Raw genomic sequence first — 18,699 nt, forward strand, 5'->3', positions numbered from 1 at the left:
TTATTACTAAAATACAACACGAGTCTGAAACATTACCATTGTCACTAAACTCCAACTTGTCTTTAATTATTGTGTGCACAGCACAACTGTAAATATCTATGCATGCTCTCCACAGCTTACAGAAACAATGTGCATTAGAATGGAAGTTTGTGTCACATCATTTCACACAGCAAGATAAGGATTGAAAACAATGTTTTTTTTTTTTTAAATAATAAAAGTTAAATTCTTCAAAACTTTTGTAGACTACAGTGTGTGATGCTTTGATAAATGTAAATTCAAATGTCAAACTAGAAAGACAAAAAGGTAAAAAGTTAACATAAAAAAGTAGCTTGAGTTTTTTTTTTTAGATTTTGGTCAAGCAATGTAAACTTATTTACTTATACGATTTTAAACCTCTTGAGAAGGGATTACATGTCATCAACTTTTTACAGTCCATTAGCCACTTTGAAATCGCATGTAACTCACTGGTGTTCCTTCCACTGACCAACAGTAAATTTGAATGCAACAATGTCACTTGAAGGACAAGAGAATAATAATACAAAAAAAAAACCCTCCTCTAGCAGGGGATCTGATCTATAGCTGCCAAGATTTGCAAGTTTCCTCTCCTTCTGCTAAATAAGATGCCCCATGGTGAAACATGTGGAGTTACTAGCACTTACAGAAAATACATGTACAGTATTTGCAAACAAACTCGTTTATAAATGATACTATTCAAAGAATATGGTTCACTCGTTCCCTATGTAAATATTGAAATATTACATGTTTTCCTAGCTCAATGCATCTATTTAGAAATTCTTAGTAAACTCTGATTAAAAAAAAAACTGTATTCACAAACCGATCATAAAGTGTTCTGCTTCCATTAGATCTGATGCTTCAATTTAAAAATCACCCCATTATGTGACTCCCTCTCCCACCAGTGTGTCCCCCAAACTCTTACCTTCGTGTGCTTGACCTCAAGGTTGGTGGTGGGTGAAGGCAGAAGATGTAAAGATGCCATCAGCGCAGCAGGATCTGCCTTCACTTCTCCTGGCATCTCAATTTGACTGGAAGTCATAGCTGGATGTTGTAAAGGGATCTTTCTTCTTCTTCTCCCTTTAACTGGCCTGATATTTGTTTTGTGGTGGGAAAAGATGAGTGTTCAAGATTTTGCTCTCTTCCTCTGTATATAGGCAGGTGTCAAGCTGGGTCTCTTCTTATTGGACATGGGGTTAGAGGCAGGGGGGGCTGGTCCATCCTATGATGATATAATTACAAACGTCTATTTACATAAGCCACTCAACACAAGCCCATTCAGGCAGATCAGTCAATAGGACTTCCCTTTCTTTAACACCTTCAGTGCTGCTATGTGTGTTGCAAACTTTTCCAACACTTAAAAGGTCACTCAATATACATCCTTGTAGGGTACAGTCTCTTTCCAAGCTGAAAAGCATCAAACATAAAACTGCACATTCTCTATAAGGGACCAGGGACTGGCTGAGTTCTGAGGACCCCTCCAGAGGATTTACATTCAATAATTGAAGGAGAATTAGCACCATACTGCTGTGTGCAATTCAGCGGAACACCAAAAGGGCTTTAAACAATCAGAGGAAAGTGTTACTGCCCCTGTCCTGTGCCTATTAGGAAGGCTAGTGTCCCAGAACCTAATTAGATACAATCTGTTAACAGAGGCAGAGAATTAGAAAAGAAAACTGAAACCCTTCCATTCTAACTAAAATACATGATCCAATTCGTTCCTATAAGCCATGGTCAGTTTTATTTATTTTTTTGTGTGTATGTTCTTAAAAATGCAGCTATTTGGATTATTTTGGATTACATATATTTAAACTAACTTTTAAGGAAACGCCAGATCTGATCAATTTTAATTTCAGTACACACTGTGCAATAACTTGGGTGTGGGGGTGCGGACTTGGTGTGTGCACCCACTCCCATTATCAAATAAGGATTATTTAAAGGTGTGATTGACAGTGCGGTGTGAATTTACATTTAGATGTAGCAGCACACGGAGTATCTGAGGTCTACACGTTACCTTTCTTCAGCAGATTGTTGTAATTTGAATGTCCCAACCTGAGTGGGTGGCAGATATTTTGGGATACATGAGGTAGAAGGCATCACTGACATTTGTTTCTGCACTCAGGTAAGTCCCCATTCACCAATCTTCTACGGTCACCTACATGGATCTGTCTGAGAAAAGGAAAAACCGACAGAGAATAAAGTGGGTATCTTTTTAGATTACAAATAGATCTGCCAGATGTCTGATTCCAGACGGTGTCTACATGTTATTAACCCATATTGTACTTGGGTAACAGGCTTTATCTCATTGTAGAATGTCTAATGCAGTTTCTTCTCTACTAACCACGGATGGGGTCATCCTTCAGTCCTTATGTGAACCACGCTAGACCTTAACCAATACACTGTTTATTTATTTTACATAGCTTGATGCAAACTCAAATTAATTATGCCTTGTTTATAAGTGACTCAAACGGGTTTGTGTATAGCATTCATCTCCCCCTTGAATTCACTATCTTTAATAATGTGCGCTGGAAAAAAAAACCACTTTGTTCAACAATACATCTTTAATTTAGCAAATAACCCCTCGTTGAGTTTGTTTACCATTCAACTGATGCCATTATAGATCTCCAGATCTTGCCCCATACACCTCTCTCTCTCCAGTGAATGGGTGGCTTGGACGTTGATACCCTCCCCTCTCTCCTGGGAATGATCAGATTATCCTGCACCAAGGAGAAAAAGATGGCTACAGCAACCCTTTCTGTGGCCCAACTGAGACTGGGCCATCTCAGAGAAGAAGTGTCCTCAGAAGAACCTCCTGATTCCACATTAAAAGCAGCAATGACTCACACTTGTGTGCCTAATAATTCACTTAACACAAACTGTTGCCAAAGGTTGTACCCTAGGCAATTGTTGTATTCTTTGGGATTGGGACCCTTCTACCAGGGTTGGAGATAAAAACGCTGAAAAACATTGGAAGCAGCATTTGTTTTTGTACTTTGGGTTAGAGATGCCTCTTTCTCTGGACTCCCACTTAGTCATTGTATCTTTGTGTGTCGCTTCTGTCACAGCCTTTTCAACTCCAGCGTGTCCAAACGTCTGGGGACAAACCCCCCTACCACAAATGACAAATGTGATCACCTCTTTCCAATTCAAACTGATCATGGCCAGAAAAGTAAGCCTCCGATCAAAGTTAGGCTGCGATTATAGTGCCGACGACAGCGACGCCACGTCAAAACAAAAGCATTGCCACCATCGCGTGATCTTATAGTAAGCGCGACGCAGCGACGGATTGGTCGTGATCTCTGGAAGTCATCTCAATTTGATTTTTCCAGCGACCGTAGTGTGACGTCGCCGGCACTATAAGCGCAGCCTTAAGAGACTGGGCGGATCCAACATCCATGTATGTAGTGTCTCTAGCCCTGGAAATAGCATATAAATCAAATAATATCATATTAACATGCGTTTGTAGGAGTGAAGTAATGCAGTAAGTACCTCAAGCTTGTATTGTATGGAGACTTCTCTGGTGCAGTACAAACAAGCACCAGATATGGCAAAGAAAACCAAATTAAATCTGATGCTGTTTTGTACTTACTCCATGGAGGGGTTACAGCTTGAAACACATTCAAAGGGAGTTTATACAAGTGCATATCTCCAAAATACACGGATCTCATTCCTGGGCGACAAGAGAACAAAAGTGGGGGTCTTTAAATAATGTCAGTAGCATAAACTTGTGAAGTGATAGGACAAATTAACTGCATATTAGCAAATGAGAGGTGCATGTGTTATATTAACATGTGTACCTGTGTGTGCTATGAATAAAACCACACGCAGACTATAAATAGAACAAATGGTGCTTACCTTGTAACAGGTCACATTGTTATATTTCGAATTTAGTAACTGACTAACATCAGATGCAAGATCTGTCTCAAAATCAACAACCACTGATCAATAAAACTAATGACATTGCTCTGGAATTAACATGACAAGCATGCCATGCTTTGTTCCTTAATTGAGGCTTTGAGTTTTTTCATCAATTTCTAACAATTGAACAAACAAACAAAAATCTAAAATAATTATCTTACACTTATTCTTTTAATTTTGGCAGGCTTTGTTTTAAAGCCACTTAAAAAAATATAACGAGAGCCTAAAAAAACAAAGATGGCATAACTTCCTCTGCCCTATAGCCCGCAAGACAAAAGGAGGCTTAATAGTCATTGAGTTGAGATCATTGGAGATTAAAAGGCTGAGAGGCTGTAATTTGTAAATCAGTGTTTTACCAGATCCTATCTCCACTGTCTTTATTCTCAGCATGTCTGATGCTCTGAAAATGACTTGCTTGCAACACCCCACATCAAAGAAGCTAACTCCCAGTATGTGACAGTGATTAATGCAATCACAACACAATAAAGTCATTATTCCTAGCAAAACACGGAGTTAAACACCTGCATGGAGTCTGTTGCAATATTGCCGGAGAGATTATGAGCTGTGGTCGTAGCGTCCTCTGCTGTTTAATTTGCAGTACTACGCTCACTTTTTAAAGTAACAATTTAGATTTAAAAATAATAATAATAATATTTAGTGGTTTGCCATAGTAATATTAATAAACAAAAGACAGAGAAAACAATGGGACATTCATATCAAGAAAAATAGCTACATTTCAATCATACCTTAATCTTTATCCATGCAATTATATTAGTATTACTGATACCGATTACCGATATATACATACACACACGTATGTATGTGTGTGTGTGTGTGTGTGTGTGTGTGTGTGTGTGTGTGTATATATGTATATATGTATATATGTATATGTATATATATGTGATAAAAAATCACTGGCACTCCAATAGAAATTCAATAATGAATAGGTGCATGTCCCATATAAATAATAAAAGTATACATTACCGCATAGCAGCAAAAAGGGAGACAGCACTCAGGTGAATGAAAATAAATGTATTAAATACAGCACATAACTCCAACGTTTCGATCCCACAGGGGGATCTTCCTCAGGGTGGTGCAGAACCCTGAGGAAGATCCCCCTGTGGGATCGAAACGTTGGAGTTATGTGCTGTATTTAATACATTTATTTTCATTCACCTGAGTGCTGTCTCCCTTTTTGCTGCTATGCGGTAATGTATACTCCTATATATATATAACCATATACATATATAACCACCCACAGACAGCTGTTTCAACCTTAATGGGTCTCATCAGTGTGGGGTTGATTAACTGGGTATGCAAAGAAGCTAAAGGATGGGCCAACCATAATACTGAGTTAAGTTATGGTGAGTAAAAAAAGTGACAAAAACCCTCCACAGCAAAGCAAATATGCAAATGTAAATACAACTGTATGCTCATCTGCATGTCTTAGGCAGGTCTGCAACCCCGCCTTTCCCCATTATCACCCAGCACACAGCACTTCCACTGCAGCAAGGGATTCTGGGAAATGACATGCAAATGAGCACACAGTGCCACTTTTTGGTTCAAAAACCATTTTTAACATGGTTCCCTATAGGCTTAAGCTTGCTGCATGGTCACAGCTTTGAGCACAGCCAGGGTTAAGGTGCATACCCAGAAAACCACCCACAGACAGCTTTTTTGTTTTGAAAATTCTTTTATTATGCAGCGAAATTTTACAACAAGATTATAACAGTACATAAATCATTTTCCAAACGGAAAAAAAACCGCAACGTAAACAACGGCGCAGTGCATATCCCACACATCTCACATACATTTTTATTAATGGTTTCCCCAAAAGTAAAAAAAACTGTGACGAACACGGCGGTGCAGTGCATTTATACATATGCACCGCACCACAGACATGACATATCATACACACATTATCTCTAACTTTATTGCACAAAAAAACTTTGGGGAGTAGGGGGGGTGGGGAGGGGGGTGTTTAGTCCTCCTCCTCAGGACCGTCAAAGATGGAATAGTCCTTGAGCAGGCTGTGGAGCAGCCTGCGACAGTCCTGTACCGACATCCTCTTCTTCCCCTTTTACAAACGTTCCCTGGCGAATAGTAAAACGTCCTTGAAACAGCACATTAGACGCCAACCGGCTTCGATTGCGTCCTCTGTGTGTGTTCCTGTGAAAAGTCCGTGGAACACCGAGTAGTACGTGACGCACTTCCTCGGTATACAATCCTTTAAGTCAGTGTCCAGCGCACGCAGCAAGGCCTGCGCAAAGGGGCAGTTTCAGAAGAGGTGTATGATGCTTTCCTCCACTGGGTTGCCCCTGGGGCAGTGCCTCACGAGGCTGAGTTTACTCTGGTACTTGTCCGCATTCACAGGGAGTCCCCCGTGTATGGCCTACCAAGCAATGTCCTTGTCTTTGTTCATTAGTCTTTTCGATGCCACATTCCTCCACACCGTTCCAAAGGTGTTGGGGTGGAGACCTGGGACCGATTCCATGATGTCTTTGCCCTGATCATTTTGTAGATGACCTTGGGCTTCCACAGGTCTGGTTTTACTCCCTCCAGATTGTTCTGCCTCACAAACTTCTTCACGTCCTTGTAGAACCAGGGCGTGCGCCAGCTGTAAAGGATGGAGCTGTCCCACTTGTCCCACCCCAGTGCTCTCCAGAGCGGCAGGAGTAGGAGGCGCGACATGGAGTAGCCAGAGGAGTCTTTGTCGCAGTCTCTCAGGGTGATCCGCACGCAGTTGCTTACAAAGAAGGCGCGCAGCATAGTGGGGATGTCGGGGATTCCTCTGCCCCCCTTGTGCGGCTCCTTGTACATCACCTCACGCTTGCCCCTCTCAAGCTTGGCCCCCCAGACAAAGCGGAACACTGCCATGCAGATTTCCTGACAGGTTCTGGCCGAAGGCGGGTATGCCTGGGCCACGTACTGTACTGCAGGACAGGAAGGATCTCGTTCAGCAGCACCAGCTTTTTCCCCTCAATGGTGAGGGGTCTGAGGTGCCACAATCCGATCTTTTTCTTCACCTTGTTCAGCCTCTTGTTCCAGCTCTTCAGGGCAGCGCCCTCGCTCCCCACACCAAACCAGACGCCAAGGATTTGGATGAGGCCTGCTCTGATGGGGAAGGGGAGGGGGTCGGCAGCCAGGTTCCAAAGCCCAAATAGCTTGGTCTCTGACTTCCCGCAGTTGACTTTTGCTCCTGAAGCTTTCCCGAAATCCTCGCACGTCTGGACCAGCGCCTTCACCGACCGGCTATCTGCGCAGAAGATGGTGACGTCATCCATGTAGAGCGAGCACTTCACTTCGCGTCTCTGGGGTCCTGGCACGACCATCCGTCTGATCCCTGCGTCTCGTCTGATGCACTTGGCGAAGAGCTCTATACAACAGACAAAAAGGAGAGGTGAAAGAGGCAGCCCTGCCTAACCCCTGAGAGGACAGGGAAGGGGTTAGTCTTCCATCCGTTCACGATCGCCACACTGCAAATGTCAAGGTACATCAGGTTAACATAAGAACAGAACATCTCCCCCATCCCATACTCACGCAGCACACTGCCCATGAAATCATGGGAGACACGGTCAAAGGCCTTCTCCTGATCAAGGGTGACCAGGGCCGCGTGTACACGGCGGTCTTTGATGTAGTGGACTGTGTCTCTGATTAGGGCGAGGCTGTCTGCGATCCTGCGTCCGGGGATGCCGCATGTCTGGTCTGGGTGGATGATCTGGCTGATGACCTTCTTCAGTCTGTTCGCTAGGACTTTTGCTAGGATCTTGTAGTCCACGTTCAGGAGCGAGATGGGACGCCAGTTCTTGAGGTTGCACCTCTCCCCCTTCCGTTTGTACAAGAGCGTCAGCATTCCTTCCCTCAGCGTTGGGGGCATCCTACCTTCTGCTTCCATTTCCCTGTAAAGCTCGAGCAGGTCCGGGCCGATCAGGTCCCACAGCTTCGTGTATAACTCAGCTGGGATACCATCTCCGCTCGGCGTCCTACCCATCTTAAAGGATTTGGTTGCAGCGTGGAGCTCCTCCAGCGTCAGGGGGGCGTTCATGGCTGCTTTTCCTGCCAGGTCGATGGTGTTTGTAATCCCTGACAGGAATTTGTCAGACTGGTCTCGGTCTGATGCTTTTGGGGAGTAGAGGTCTTCATAGAAATCTTTCACGACTCCCATGACTTCCTCCTTCCCCTGCTGCACGTTGCCATCTTTGTCTCGCAGCTCCCTCAGTGGCGTGTGGGCGGAGTGGAGTTTCTTGAAGAAGAAGGCATTGCATTTCTCCCCCCTCTCAAGGTTCTCCACCTTGGAACAGAAGATGATTCGTCTGGATTCCTCCTCAAAGTGCTTTTGCAGGCTCTCCTTGGTTTCCTCCAGGTCGTCATCCATGTTCCATCCGCAGCGTTTGAGGTCATGCAGGGACTGCAGCTTGCGCTGCAGGCCCTCGAACTCCCCCTTCCTCTCACACGCCAGGTGTCTGCCCTTTGCCTGCAGGAAGCAGCGGATCCTTATCTTCGTGAATTCCCACCACTCTGCAGTGCTGGGGAAACAGGCCTTTTCTTCTTTCCATGCTGTGTATGCTGTTCTCAGCTCCTCCATGATCTCCTCCCTTTCCAGCAGTGCGCAGTTCAGCTTCCAGGATCCTGGCCCTGGGGGGGAAAACCTCCTCCCAGGCGCCCCTGGAGATGAATGGCTCTGTGGTCAGAGAAATGTGCTGCGACCATGGAGTGCTGTCTGTGCTGTACCTGCTTGGTGGTGAACAGGAAGTCAATCCGAGAATGCACGGAACCATTTGGGTGGCACCAAGAGTAGTTTGCGGCGCCTGCTCCCATAGATCCCACCACGTCCTTCAGGGATGCTTCCCCAATCATCGCCGTGAGTAGCCTGGACGTCACATCTATCTTTGATGATTTGCTGGGGGGCACGCGCCCCCCCACCTCAATCGTGCAGTTGAAATCCCCACCCATCACCACTGCCCTGGAGGTTGCGAGCCAAGGGCGAAGGTGCTGGAAAAGTTCCAAGCGCTCATTTTTCCGGGGGGCGGCGTACACATTGATGAGCCTAATCGGCTCCCCTGCCCATGAACCGTCTATGACCAGTAGTCTGCCGCAGACGAGTTCATGAACAGAATCAACAGTGAAACATCCCCCTGGATCAAAATGGCTACACCCGCGTTCCTGCACCCGTTCCCCCCAGACCAGTAGGAGGGGCCGTGAGACCACTGCCCGCTCAGGTGCCTGTAGGACCGAGAAAAAGGTAAGGCACATTCCTGTAGCATATACACATCACATTTCTGTAAAGAAAGGAATGTTAGTACTCTGGCACGTCTCATCCGCTCTCCTATGCTCCTTACGTTAATGGAGAAAATGTTAAAAGATGCCATTAGTTTGGGAATAAAGGGTTAGACAGACATGCAGTGATACTAGTTACCATCCTCGCTGGCATGGGTGGTCTTGCTGATCTCCTCGCACAGCTGGGCCAGCAGATCCATGGTTTGCCCAAGGTTGTCATCGAGGAGGAGGGTCTCTGCTGCCTCTCGTCCCTCTCTTATGAGCTCTTCCACGGTCACCTGTGTCTCGCTAGGTGGCTGTTCTAAAATGGCCGCCTGCTCCTCTGCAATGGCTGCCTTCTGCATCTCCGCTTCCCCCTCCTCCTCCTCCAGGTCGCTTTCAAGGTCGCTGTCCGCGTCGCTGGAAGTGGGTGAGTAGCCGATTTGCATTTGGGCCCTCTTCTGCTCCAGCCCCTGGTGCGGGCTTTCCGTCTCAGGGGCTCTCCTCTTAATTCCCTGCTTCTCCATTCCGGTCTGGGCTCTGGGGGCAGTATCTGCAGCAAGGGGGGAAGAGGGAGGGGGTGCAACAGCCTCGGGGCTGGGGAGAAGTGTTACAGGGGGAGGGGCTGCAGCCTCATGGAGGGTGGGGGGGCAAGGGGTGGTGGGTGGGGGAGGTTGGGGTTGCAGTAGCAGTGGGTGTGGGAGGGAGTGTTGCTGCAGGGGTGAGGGTGGGAAGGGGTGGGGTGGGGGCTGCTACTGAAGGGACAGCGGGCTCAGGAGCCGCAGCGGGCGCTGCTTGGGTGGCCCCCTTTTGCCCTTGCTCCTGATACTTACCACCTTTTGCCTTTACGGGTTGGTTTGCAGGGGGCTTCTTGGGTGCCTTCTGGGTTGCTGTCAGGAGAGCGCCCGGTGTCGCGCCTTTCGCCGCGGCCTCTGCGTAGCTCCTGACCCTCAGCTGGCAGTCCCGGAACATGTGGGCTGTCTTTCCGCACAGATCGCAGGTTTTCTGGCAGGGACAATCTTTTGTTTCGTGGCCAGTGTTTTTGCCGTTTCTGCAGGCTTTCAGGGTGCACTGTTTCCACTGATGCCCCAGGTTCCCGCAATTACCGCAGGTCTGGGGCTGGTCAGGGTAAAAGATCCTCCCTGGGCTGCCCGCGAGTGAAAAACTGGGAGGGATGTGGTGCAGCCGGTCCGTCGCTTCTGGATCTGGCCACAAGCGAACGACCATGCTCCACTTTCCCACCCAGTATCCCAACTTGTCCTTGATCCTGCTTGGCTCCCTCACCACGGTGCAAGAGCGCCACAGAAAGGTAGTGATATCCTTTCCAGGGATATGGGGGTTCCTCACCGTCACAGTGATCCTCTTCTCGTCCCTCTGGATAGGGCAGTTCACGTCAAACTGGGAGAAGGGGACCTCCTGTTTCAGGGTCTGGAAAGCCTCCCAGTACCTCCTGCAGGCTCCCACCGTGGTGAAGGTGACAAAAAACAGGCCACCCCTGAGGTCCTGGATGCTCAGGATCTCGTCCGGAGTAAAGCCTGCTTTGCTCACCAGCTCCTTGGCGAAGGTCTCAGCGTCCAATAGAGGGCGCTGTCCGTCGACCTCCCTCAGTTGCATCACCACCGTCTGCCTCATCCAGGGTTCCAGGCGGGGGATCCTCCTGTTGCTGCTGCTCCCAGCTCCAGGATTGGAGCGGGGGCCGCCGCTACTGGTGCTGGCAGTGGGGGTGAGGCCGCTGGGGGGGGGATCGTCACCTGAGCTGCTAGAGCTGGTAGCCGCTGGGCCCCCTCCGTCCATATCCTGGCTGCTGGGGACCGTCTCCGGTGGTGCCATGTGCTTCTCCTTCTTCGTCTTCTTCTTCTCCTTGCGCAGGGTGGTCCCGGCGGGCTCCGTGGCGACCTCCATCCTCAGCTACACAGCTGTTTCGACCTTAATGGGTCTCATCAGTGTGGGGTTGATTAACTGGGTATGCAAAGAAGCTAAAGGATGGGCCAACCATAATACTGAGTTAAGTTATGGTGAGTAAAAAAAGTGACAAAAACCCTCCACAGCAAAGCAAATATGCAAATGTAAATACAACTTTATGCTCATCTGCATGTCTTAGGCAGGTCTGCAACCCCGCCTTTCCCCATTATCACCCAGCACACAGCACTTCCACTGCAGCAAGGGATTCTGGGAAATGACATGCAAATGAGCACACAGTGTCACTTTTTGCTTCAAAAACCATTTTTAACATGGTTCCCTATAGGAAGTAGTATATATATAATGTAAAAAGTAGTATATATATAATGATTCTGTTGTTGTTGTTACAGGAATCATATAGAACATATGATTACAAAATAAATGTGAAGGTATTTGGGGGGTATCTATAAATCTCCCAGCTGCCAGACGGGGGCGCAAACTCCCTTCATACCTGTGTCTGTAATTGTTCTTGTTATTTAATTATATGTTTATAAACATGATTAACAGGAGCATACAACAGTACATAGCAGAGTAATGTAGCAGACTGCAATTGTAGCAATAGAGGAGCATTACAAATAAAGTAACTTGCCCATTATAGTATGAAGCTGTGTGGTCTTAACTCCTCTCACTGCCACAGTTGCTCTGCCTCTGAGGTGAAGGGGTTGCATTTAGATTTAACCCTTTAGGTCATTTCTGACTAAAAGGAGATTATTTTAGTTTCCTGTTTTAATAAACACAGGTCAAATCAGTAGATAAATTGTTATGATGTTCAATCAACCAATGTGTTTTTAGTGCACCGTAACATGCAAAAAGGTGCCTTTCTCCCCCTCTCTCTTCTGTCCATCACACTCTTTCTTGCAGTCTTGCCCCCTTTCTATGCATATTCTATATGTTCACACAGACAGCTTCTTACAGCTAAGAGCTGTGTAGCCCCCCTTTGGGAACTACTAGTTAGAGTGAGGGGTTAACAGCCAGTCAAATAAGTGGTCTCCAACTGGGTAATGCCCCCTCGACTCACCTGGTACTGGGTGACTTGACAGAAGCTAAGCCATGCCAACTTTCTGCCCAGTAATAGAATGTCACTGATGGGGTATATACGCTTGGGACAAGGTTCTGGAAGAAAGGTTCCTGGGAGTCATGAGTGGGGGAGCCTCATGAGATATATATATATATATATATATATATATATATATATATATATATATATATATATATATATATATATATATTATATATATATATATATATATATATATTATATATATATATATATATATATATATATATATATATATATATATATATATATATATATACACACACACACACACACACACACACATTTACGAGTATAGATAAGAGAGTTTATATTTGATCTGTCCCAGTTTGCAGTCCGGGAAAGTACCCCACTATGTAGCGCCCATACAATATGATGCCTAGAAGCACTGGGCGTATATATGCATGAGGAAGCCTGTGTCCCATAGAGGTCCTGCAGATAGGGAACCGAGGTCATAGTCGGACTGGCCCATGCAACTGGTCCGTAGCCAACTCAGACCCAGTATGCTCTGAAGTGGCAGTAAGAGCACAGAGCTGGGATAAGGATCCCCATGAGGGATGGGTGCGAGTTGGAGCCTGCAAGGGGCCCAACTAGAATGGGTCAACACTTGCATTACCAAGAGGAGGAACAGGTCAGGTGTTCTATTCAGATACAAGCTACAGTATCTCCCCATGCATACCATGAGAATAACTAGGGAAGATGTCCTAAAGTACAAGCAAGGCAGATGCATGCTAAATAAGGCTGCGTCCATGGTCATGAGACCGCGCGGAGGAGTGCACATGCGGCGTGATCACAATGCCTTAAGGCAATGATTGCATCCATAGACCGCGTGTGCGCCAGTTCGAGGAATCAAATACATTTTATTCCACGCGCGACGGCCTGGTCACGTGAGTGGTTCGCCCAATGAGGGCGAACCAGCTCCGTGACGTCACGGCCACACCCCCCCCCCCCATCGCGTTTAGCCTGAACCTGGCCACAAAATTCTCCCACTATAACGCGGGTGACGTCACGCATACGGATGCTTCATCTACACCCAGCCTGCACGAATCCAGCCTGAATCCATACCTGAAAGGTATGATAGAGATTGTCCAAAGCCATGTAAATAGATAGATGATGTAAACTCGTTAGGAGCTGGGCAAGGAGAGTTACAATGATTAATACAGTGATCACAAAACCATTTATTATGAAAAAGGTGTACAAAAGGTTTATACGTTCGGTCATCTGAAAGCACTGCTATTCCGCTTGCCACATTCAACCCTCGTTTTCTCCCTCCTCACGCCATTATCCAATGCCGCTGGTGTCTGTCAAAAAAAGAGCCCGGATATCCCATTGGGCAACTCTACGTGTTCTGTTTGCTACATCAGACACTCATATTTCCCATGCTACCGCCAGGACATACTTATCTATAACATTGTCTGTAATTTATGGAGGATCAAACCGTAGAATAAATCAAACGTAGTTCAATATTGGAACAAACTACACCAGTTAGTTTTCTGCACTCCCTGGGGTGGTAGAGATGTACAGACCAAGGCTACATGTTGACACTTCTATGTTAATAATGGAAGGCAAGTTGGACTTGGTTATCAAGGGTGCCATGGCGTGAATAGGTTGTAGGGTCCCACCATAGGATTGTAAGAGACATCAAATATACAATATGGCTTTGGCTTATGCAGACATTCACAGTGCCACACTCCCACACACGCGTGAATTAAGGCATATATACACATACATGTATGTACTGTACTCATGGGTTTATTCAATAAAGATGGAAACTTCCATTCAAATCAGTGGGAGCTCCTATACGGTAGTGCCGAATCAACGCTAATGCACTTTATTGAATAAACCCCATAGATACTGTGACAACTCAGCCACCTTGTAGGGTCTTTTCTTCCACATAAATTGATACAGGAAGTTTGAGCGCAAACCCAAATCAATTAACCAATTAATGAAAAACTGTGATATAAATAAATATCACCCAGAGGAGATGCAGCTGGCACGGGGAGTTTCACAGCACCTCCAAGGACGTCACAAAAAACACACACACACAAGAACACCTCTCAGATATGGTGAGGTGCTGATCAAACGGAATCGGGTAAGATGCAGCTCGTATTCGCAATATGATATGCTCTCACATTAAGGTATGAACCGTAGGGTTCACTTATCAGGTTTAATAACAAAAGGGCACAAAACCGAACACAAACAAAATACCTGGCTCCCTCTGGAGCACTGACTGACGTACGTGTCAGTTCCTTAACTAAAGATGGGAGAGCTAAGCTCTTTACAAATACTTAGCCCTTTTACCTCTGTAAGCGACAACACCCAACATTCTCTCTCTGCCCTCTCAAGCTGTGGGCTTGGTCCAAACAACAGTCCCTGCATCCAGCAGGCCTGGTAACTGTTCCAACCAGCATCCTTGCTAGTTGGGGTAAGGCTCAGTTCTGTCATGCTGCTGCCTGTTTTAATTTTTTTAATTTTTTTTATAAAGCTTTTACAATCAGCAGTTAATTGACACACCCTAGCTGCTAGCTTACTTAGGAGTTTAACCTCCTGCGTTCTGGAGCGCGGGCATACTGTCTGTATGTGACTGTAACAATACCGATACATACATATTCTCATACATACACTTATACAGACATACAAACTGTCTCTCCTTCTCTTACAGACAGAGACTGCCATGGGATATTCAATACAACAGAGCTGTAGAAAACCAGCAGCAAAAAAGGGATTCAAACGAGTGATAATATCTTGGCTAAAACTAGTGATCTCCATTTTCATGGCAAAGTTTCATGGCTGATACACAATATCTCATGCACATTCATTCCATCTCTTCCTCTCCAATTCAACTGGTCTCTTTCGTTCCCTAAAGTATGCGCTCTCTCTCTCTGTCGCCTGTTCTCTGCTCTGTCTCACACGCCTGCTGTCTCACACATGCTATCTCTCACGCCTGCTCTCTCTCTCACACACCTGCTCTCTCTCTCGTCTGCTCTCTCTCTGTGACACATGCTCTGTCTCACTTGCCTGCTCTCTCACACATGCTCTCTCTCACGCCTGCTCTCTCTCTCTCTCACTCTCTCTCGCCTGCTCTCACTCTCTCTCGCCTGCTCTCTCTCTGACACCTGCTCTGTCTCACTTGCCTGCTCTCTCACACATGCTCTCTCTCACACCTGCTCTCTCTCTCTCTCTCTCACGCCTGCTCTCTCTCTCTCTCTCTCGCCTGCTCTCTCTCTGACACCTGCTCTGTCTCACTTGCCTGATCTCTCACACATGCTCCTCTCATGCCTGCTCTCTCTCTCACGCCTGCTCTCTCTCTCTCTCACACCTGCTCTCTCTCTCACATCTGCTCTCTCTCTCACATCTGCTCTCTGTCTTATTTGGACATGCAATTTACACACAAAACTAAATGGATCCATTAGTTTGGCACTATCCAGGCCCTTATATAGACCCCTTGCAGCAGGTTTGCCTCATTCACAGGTTTTACCTTTTCCCCAATTCGTTAGGCAGCTTCTCATGCCTTTCCAGCTTATTATTTCACTTCTTTCAGAGGCTTCTCTGTTTTCCAGCAATTTATTCACTTCTTTAAGCAACTTCTTCATCTTTTGTAACTGCAATGGGTTGCTTTTCAGGTCTGGTCAAACTATTTTATAGGGCTTTTCAGCTAAGGGATCCTGCAAGAGAAAAACCATTGTCATAATTGAACAGTTTACATAGCAAGAAACGCCCTTCGGAACATATTGAATACTGGATAAATGCTTAACCAATAGACTGCCCTTATGGCATACTGTACCTGGTATATCAGGGACCATGGCAGACCTGGTATATCAGGGACCATGGCATACTGTACCTGGTATATCAGGGACCATGGCAGACCATGGCATGGTATTGATGTACCATGTACGTTGTGGCACAAATGCTTATTTTGTAAGGGGTGATTGTGCTAATTGATCTAGTTAGTGGAGCCTCCTCCACTTCTGTTTCCATCAGCTAGGAAGAGGTAGCAGTCCAGTGATCAAGGAAGGAAGGAAAGAGTGGCTCAGTGAGCAAAGACACTGACTGGCATGGAGTGTGAAGCAGGGGAACCTCCACTTCTGTTTCCATCAGCTAGGAAGAGGTAGCCTCCTCCACTTCTGTTTCCATCAGCTAGGAAGAGGTAGCAGTCCATTGATCAAGGAAGGAAGGAAAGAGTGGCTCAGTGAGCAAAGACACTGACTGGCATGGAGTGTGAAGCAGGGGAACCTGGTTCAATTCCCGGTGTTGGCTCCTTGTGACCTTGGGCAAGTCACTTTATCTCCCTATTTCTCAGGCACCAAATACATAGATTGTAAGTTCTGTGGGGCTGGGACCTGTGCCTGCAAAATGTATCTGTAAAGCGCTATCTAAAACTAGCAGTGCTATACAAGAACATGCTATTATTGTTATTATTATGACTGGAAATGTCAGTAGTATAGTGGCCAAATACTTCCGGGACAGCTTGTCCGCTTTCACTTTTTTTTCTATTACATTTTTTTTTTAAAAACAGATAAGATATCATTAGATGTGTCACTGGGGTGATTTTGTTTGTCTTCCTCTGGATCGAAATACTATAAATACAAATACAGGATAAACTATCTGCCGTCTAAATTTAACATAGGTTAAACTTGGTGGACATATGTCTTTTTTCAACTTCATCTACTATGTTACTATGTACCTATATCTGTAATAGTTTTATTGTTTTTAGGTTACCTGTACCAGAAGACGACGTCGGTAACCTCATATCTCACTGTTTTTGGACCTTGGAGGTTGACTTCGCTACAGTACTGATCACTCCTTGGGTTGTCAAAGCAATGGTTTCTCATTTTAATTATATAGATGTTTGTTTAGCATAATCTATTAACTCCTGTTTCTCAACGTGGCGTTCAACCTGCTCCATGCGTTCTGACCTTTTCCTTAATGTGCATGCGTTAAATGAGCAGCTCTTATTAAGAAAGATTTATATTGGAATGCTGCGCTTTCCAATTTACACCCATCAGCTCCACAGACCATTATCTGCCCTTTCAGTTTACATTTTTTATCATTGCCCTTTACAACAAAAGGCGTAACTGTCCCATATCTAATTAACCCAACTCTCACCTCCAATTAACGGATTCATTATTCATTAATAGATATGAAAGAGAGAGGATTTTACATATTGTTAGAAAAGTAACCAGGAAGAGAAATAGAACCATGCTGCATTAGTCATTACCTGCTGCCACCTCCGCCTTCTTTCTGCAGCGTCAAATGACACTGCGACGTGTCACAGCGTCTTGTTGCCATGGCAATGCCACGTCATGGCAACGAGATGCCGTATGGCGGCGCGTTGGTGATGTGACGCTGCGATTTCGAACAAGGCGGAGGGTGGCAGCACAGAGAAGGCGCCATCAGGAAAGTGCCTATGGACGGCGGATCTGAAAAGCTGCCTCTGGGAATACCCCGAAAGGAAAAAGGGGTGAAAAACCACTGCTCTGACTATTAAATTATTCCCCACTTATTTCTATAACAGTAGGTAAGTGTGGACTTTTTGCCTAAGTTAAATGATTTCAAGGATATTTCCCAAATATTTCATGTGTGTTCACAGAAATCTCTCAATATGGAATATAAAATAGTCTATTGGTGGTAGAAAGTTGTATTATTATCTAAGCATAGTTTTGAACTTTATGTTTTTTTAGATTGACTGACATATTAAACATTTACAGTTTTGGGAAATCCAGAATTCAAGTATTGAAAAATGAGATTGGAGTACGTATCCAAGGTCAGCGAGGCAAGGGCGGTGTGTATATTATAATAACTTTATTTATATAGTGCTTTTCTCCCAATGGGACTCAAAGCCCTTCACTGTTATAAAAAGGAGAAAGGAAAAAAACATTTTAGGTTATAAAAAAGGCCAAATACAAGGCAATATACTATACAGGATGGGACGGTGCTGTAGCTATTAAGTGCCGGACAGGTTAGGGTTCTTTTTATTAAATGCCTGGGTAAACAGATAGGTTTTGAGCCTGTTATAGATTTCCAGAGAGGCAGCTTCTTGAACTGTACGAGACAGAATGTTCCAAAGAGTGGTCATCTGTATACATGTGCATGGAAGTGGCCTTACAAGCTGTAGATAGATCGTTAATGAAACCTGAAAAGAGTAGGAGCCCCAAAACAGAGCCTTGCGGGACACCACAGGTGACATCGAAGGGGCTGGAGTTAGCGCTCGAGAGACACATATTAGGATCTACCCGATAGGTAGGAATGAAACCATTTTAAAGCGTGTTCCACTATTCCAGAGCACTGAAGCTATGATAACATGATCAACAGTATCAAAAGCCTTTGCATAATCTAGGAGCATAGCGTACTGGGACAGTAAATTGTCCCAGTTCCATTCCACAGAGGATCTCGTTGCAAACTTTGAGGGTAATTACCATGGAGTGGTTGGGCAAAAGCCAGATTGGAGTTGGCTAAGGAAATTTGCTTTCGTATAATAATCACTTTATTGGGAGTGG

General features: G+C 45.4%; 1 protein-coding gene across 2 annotated transcripts in view; it reads right to left on the reverse strand.

The window, feature by feature from the left end:
* Positions 1-1,173, reverse strand: part of ALDH1A2 (aldehyde dehydrogenase 1 family member A2) — a 69,409-nt gene extending 68,236 nt beyond the window's left edge. Inside the window, exon 1 of one of the 2 annotated variants that reach the window (XM_075575790.1) lies at positions 938-1,173. In XM_075575790.1, coding sequence (XP_075431905.1) covers positions 938-1,054 — 117 coding nt within the window. In that variant the 5' untranslated portion in view covers positions 1,055-1,173. The remainder of the gene's footprint in view (positions 1-937) is intronic. The other variant, XM_075575791.1, reaches the window with a different exon arrangement.
* Positions 1,174-18,699: the final 17,526 nt, after the last annotated feature.

This window comes from Ascaphus truei, chromosome 18 (genome assembly GCF_040206685.1).
Source record: "Ascaphus truei isolate aAscTru1 chromosome 18, aAscTru1.hap1, whole genome shotgun sequence".
Classification (NCBI taxonomy): Eukaryota; Metazoa; Chordata; class Amphibia; order Anura; family Ascaphidae; genus Ascaphus; species Ascaphus truei.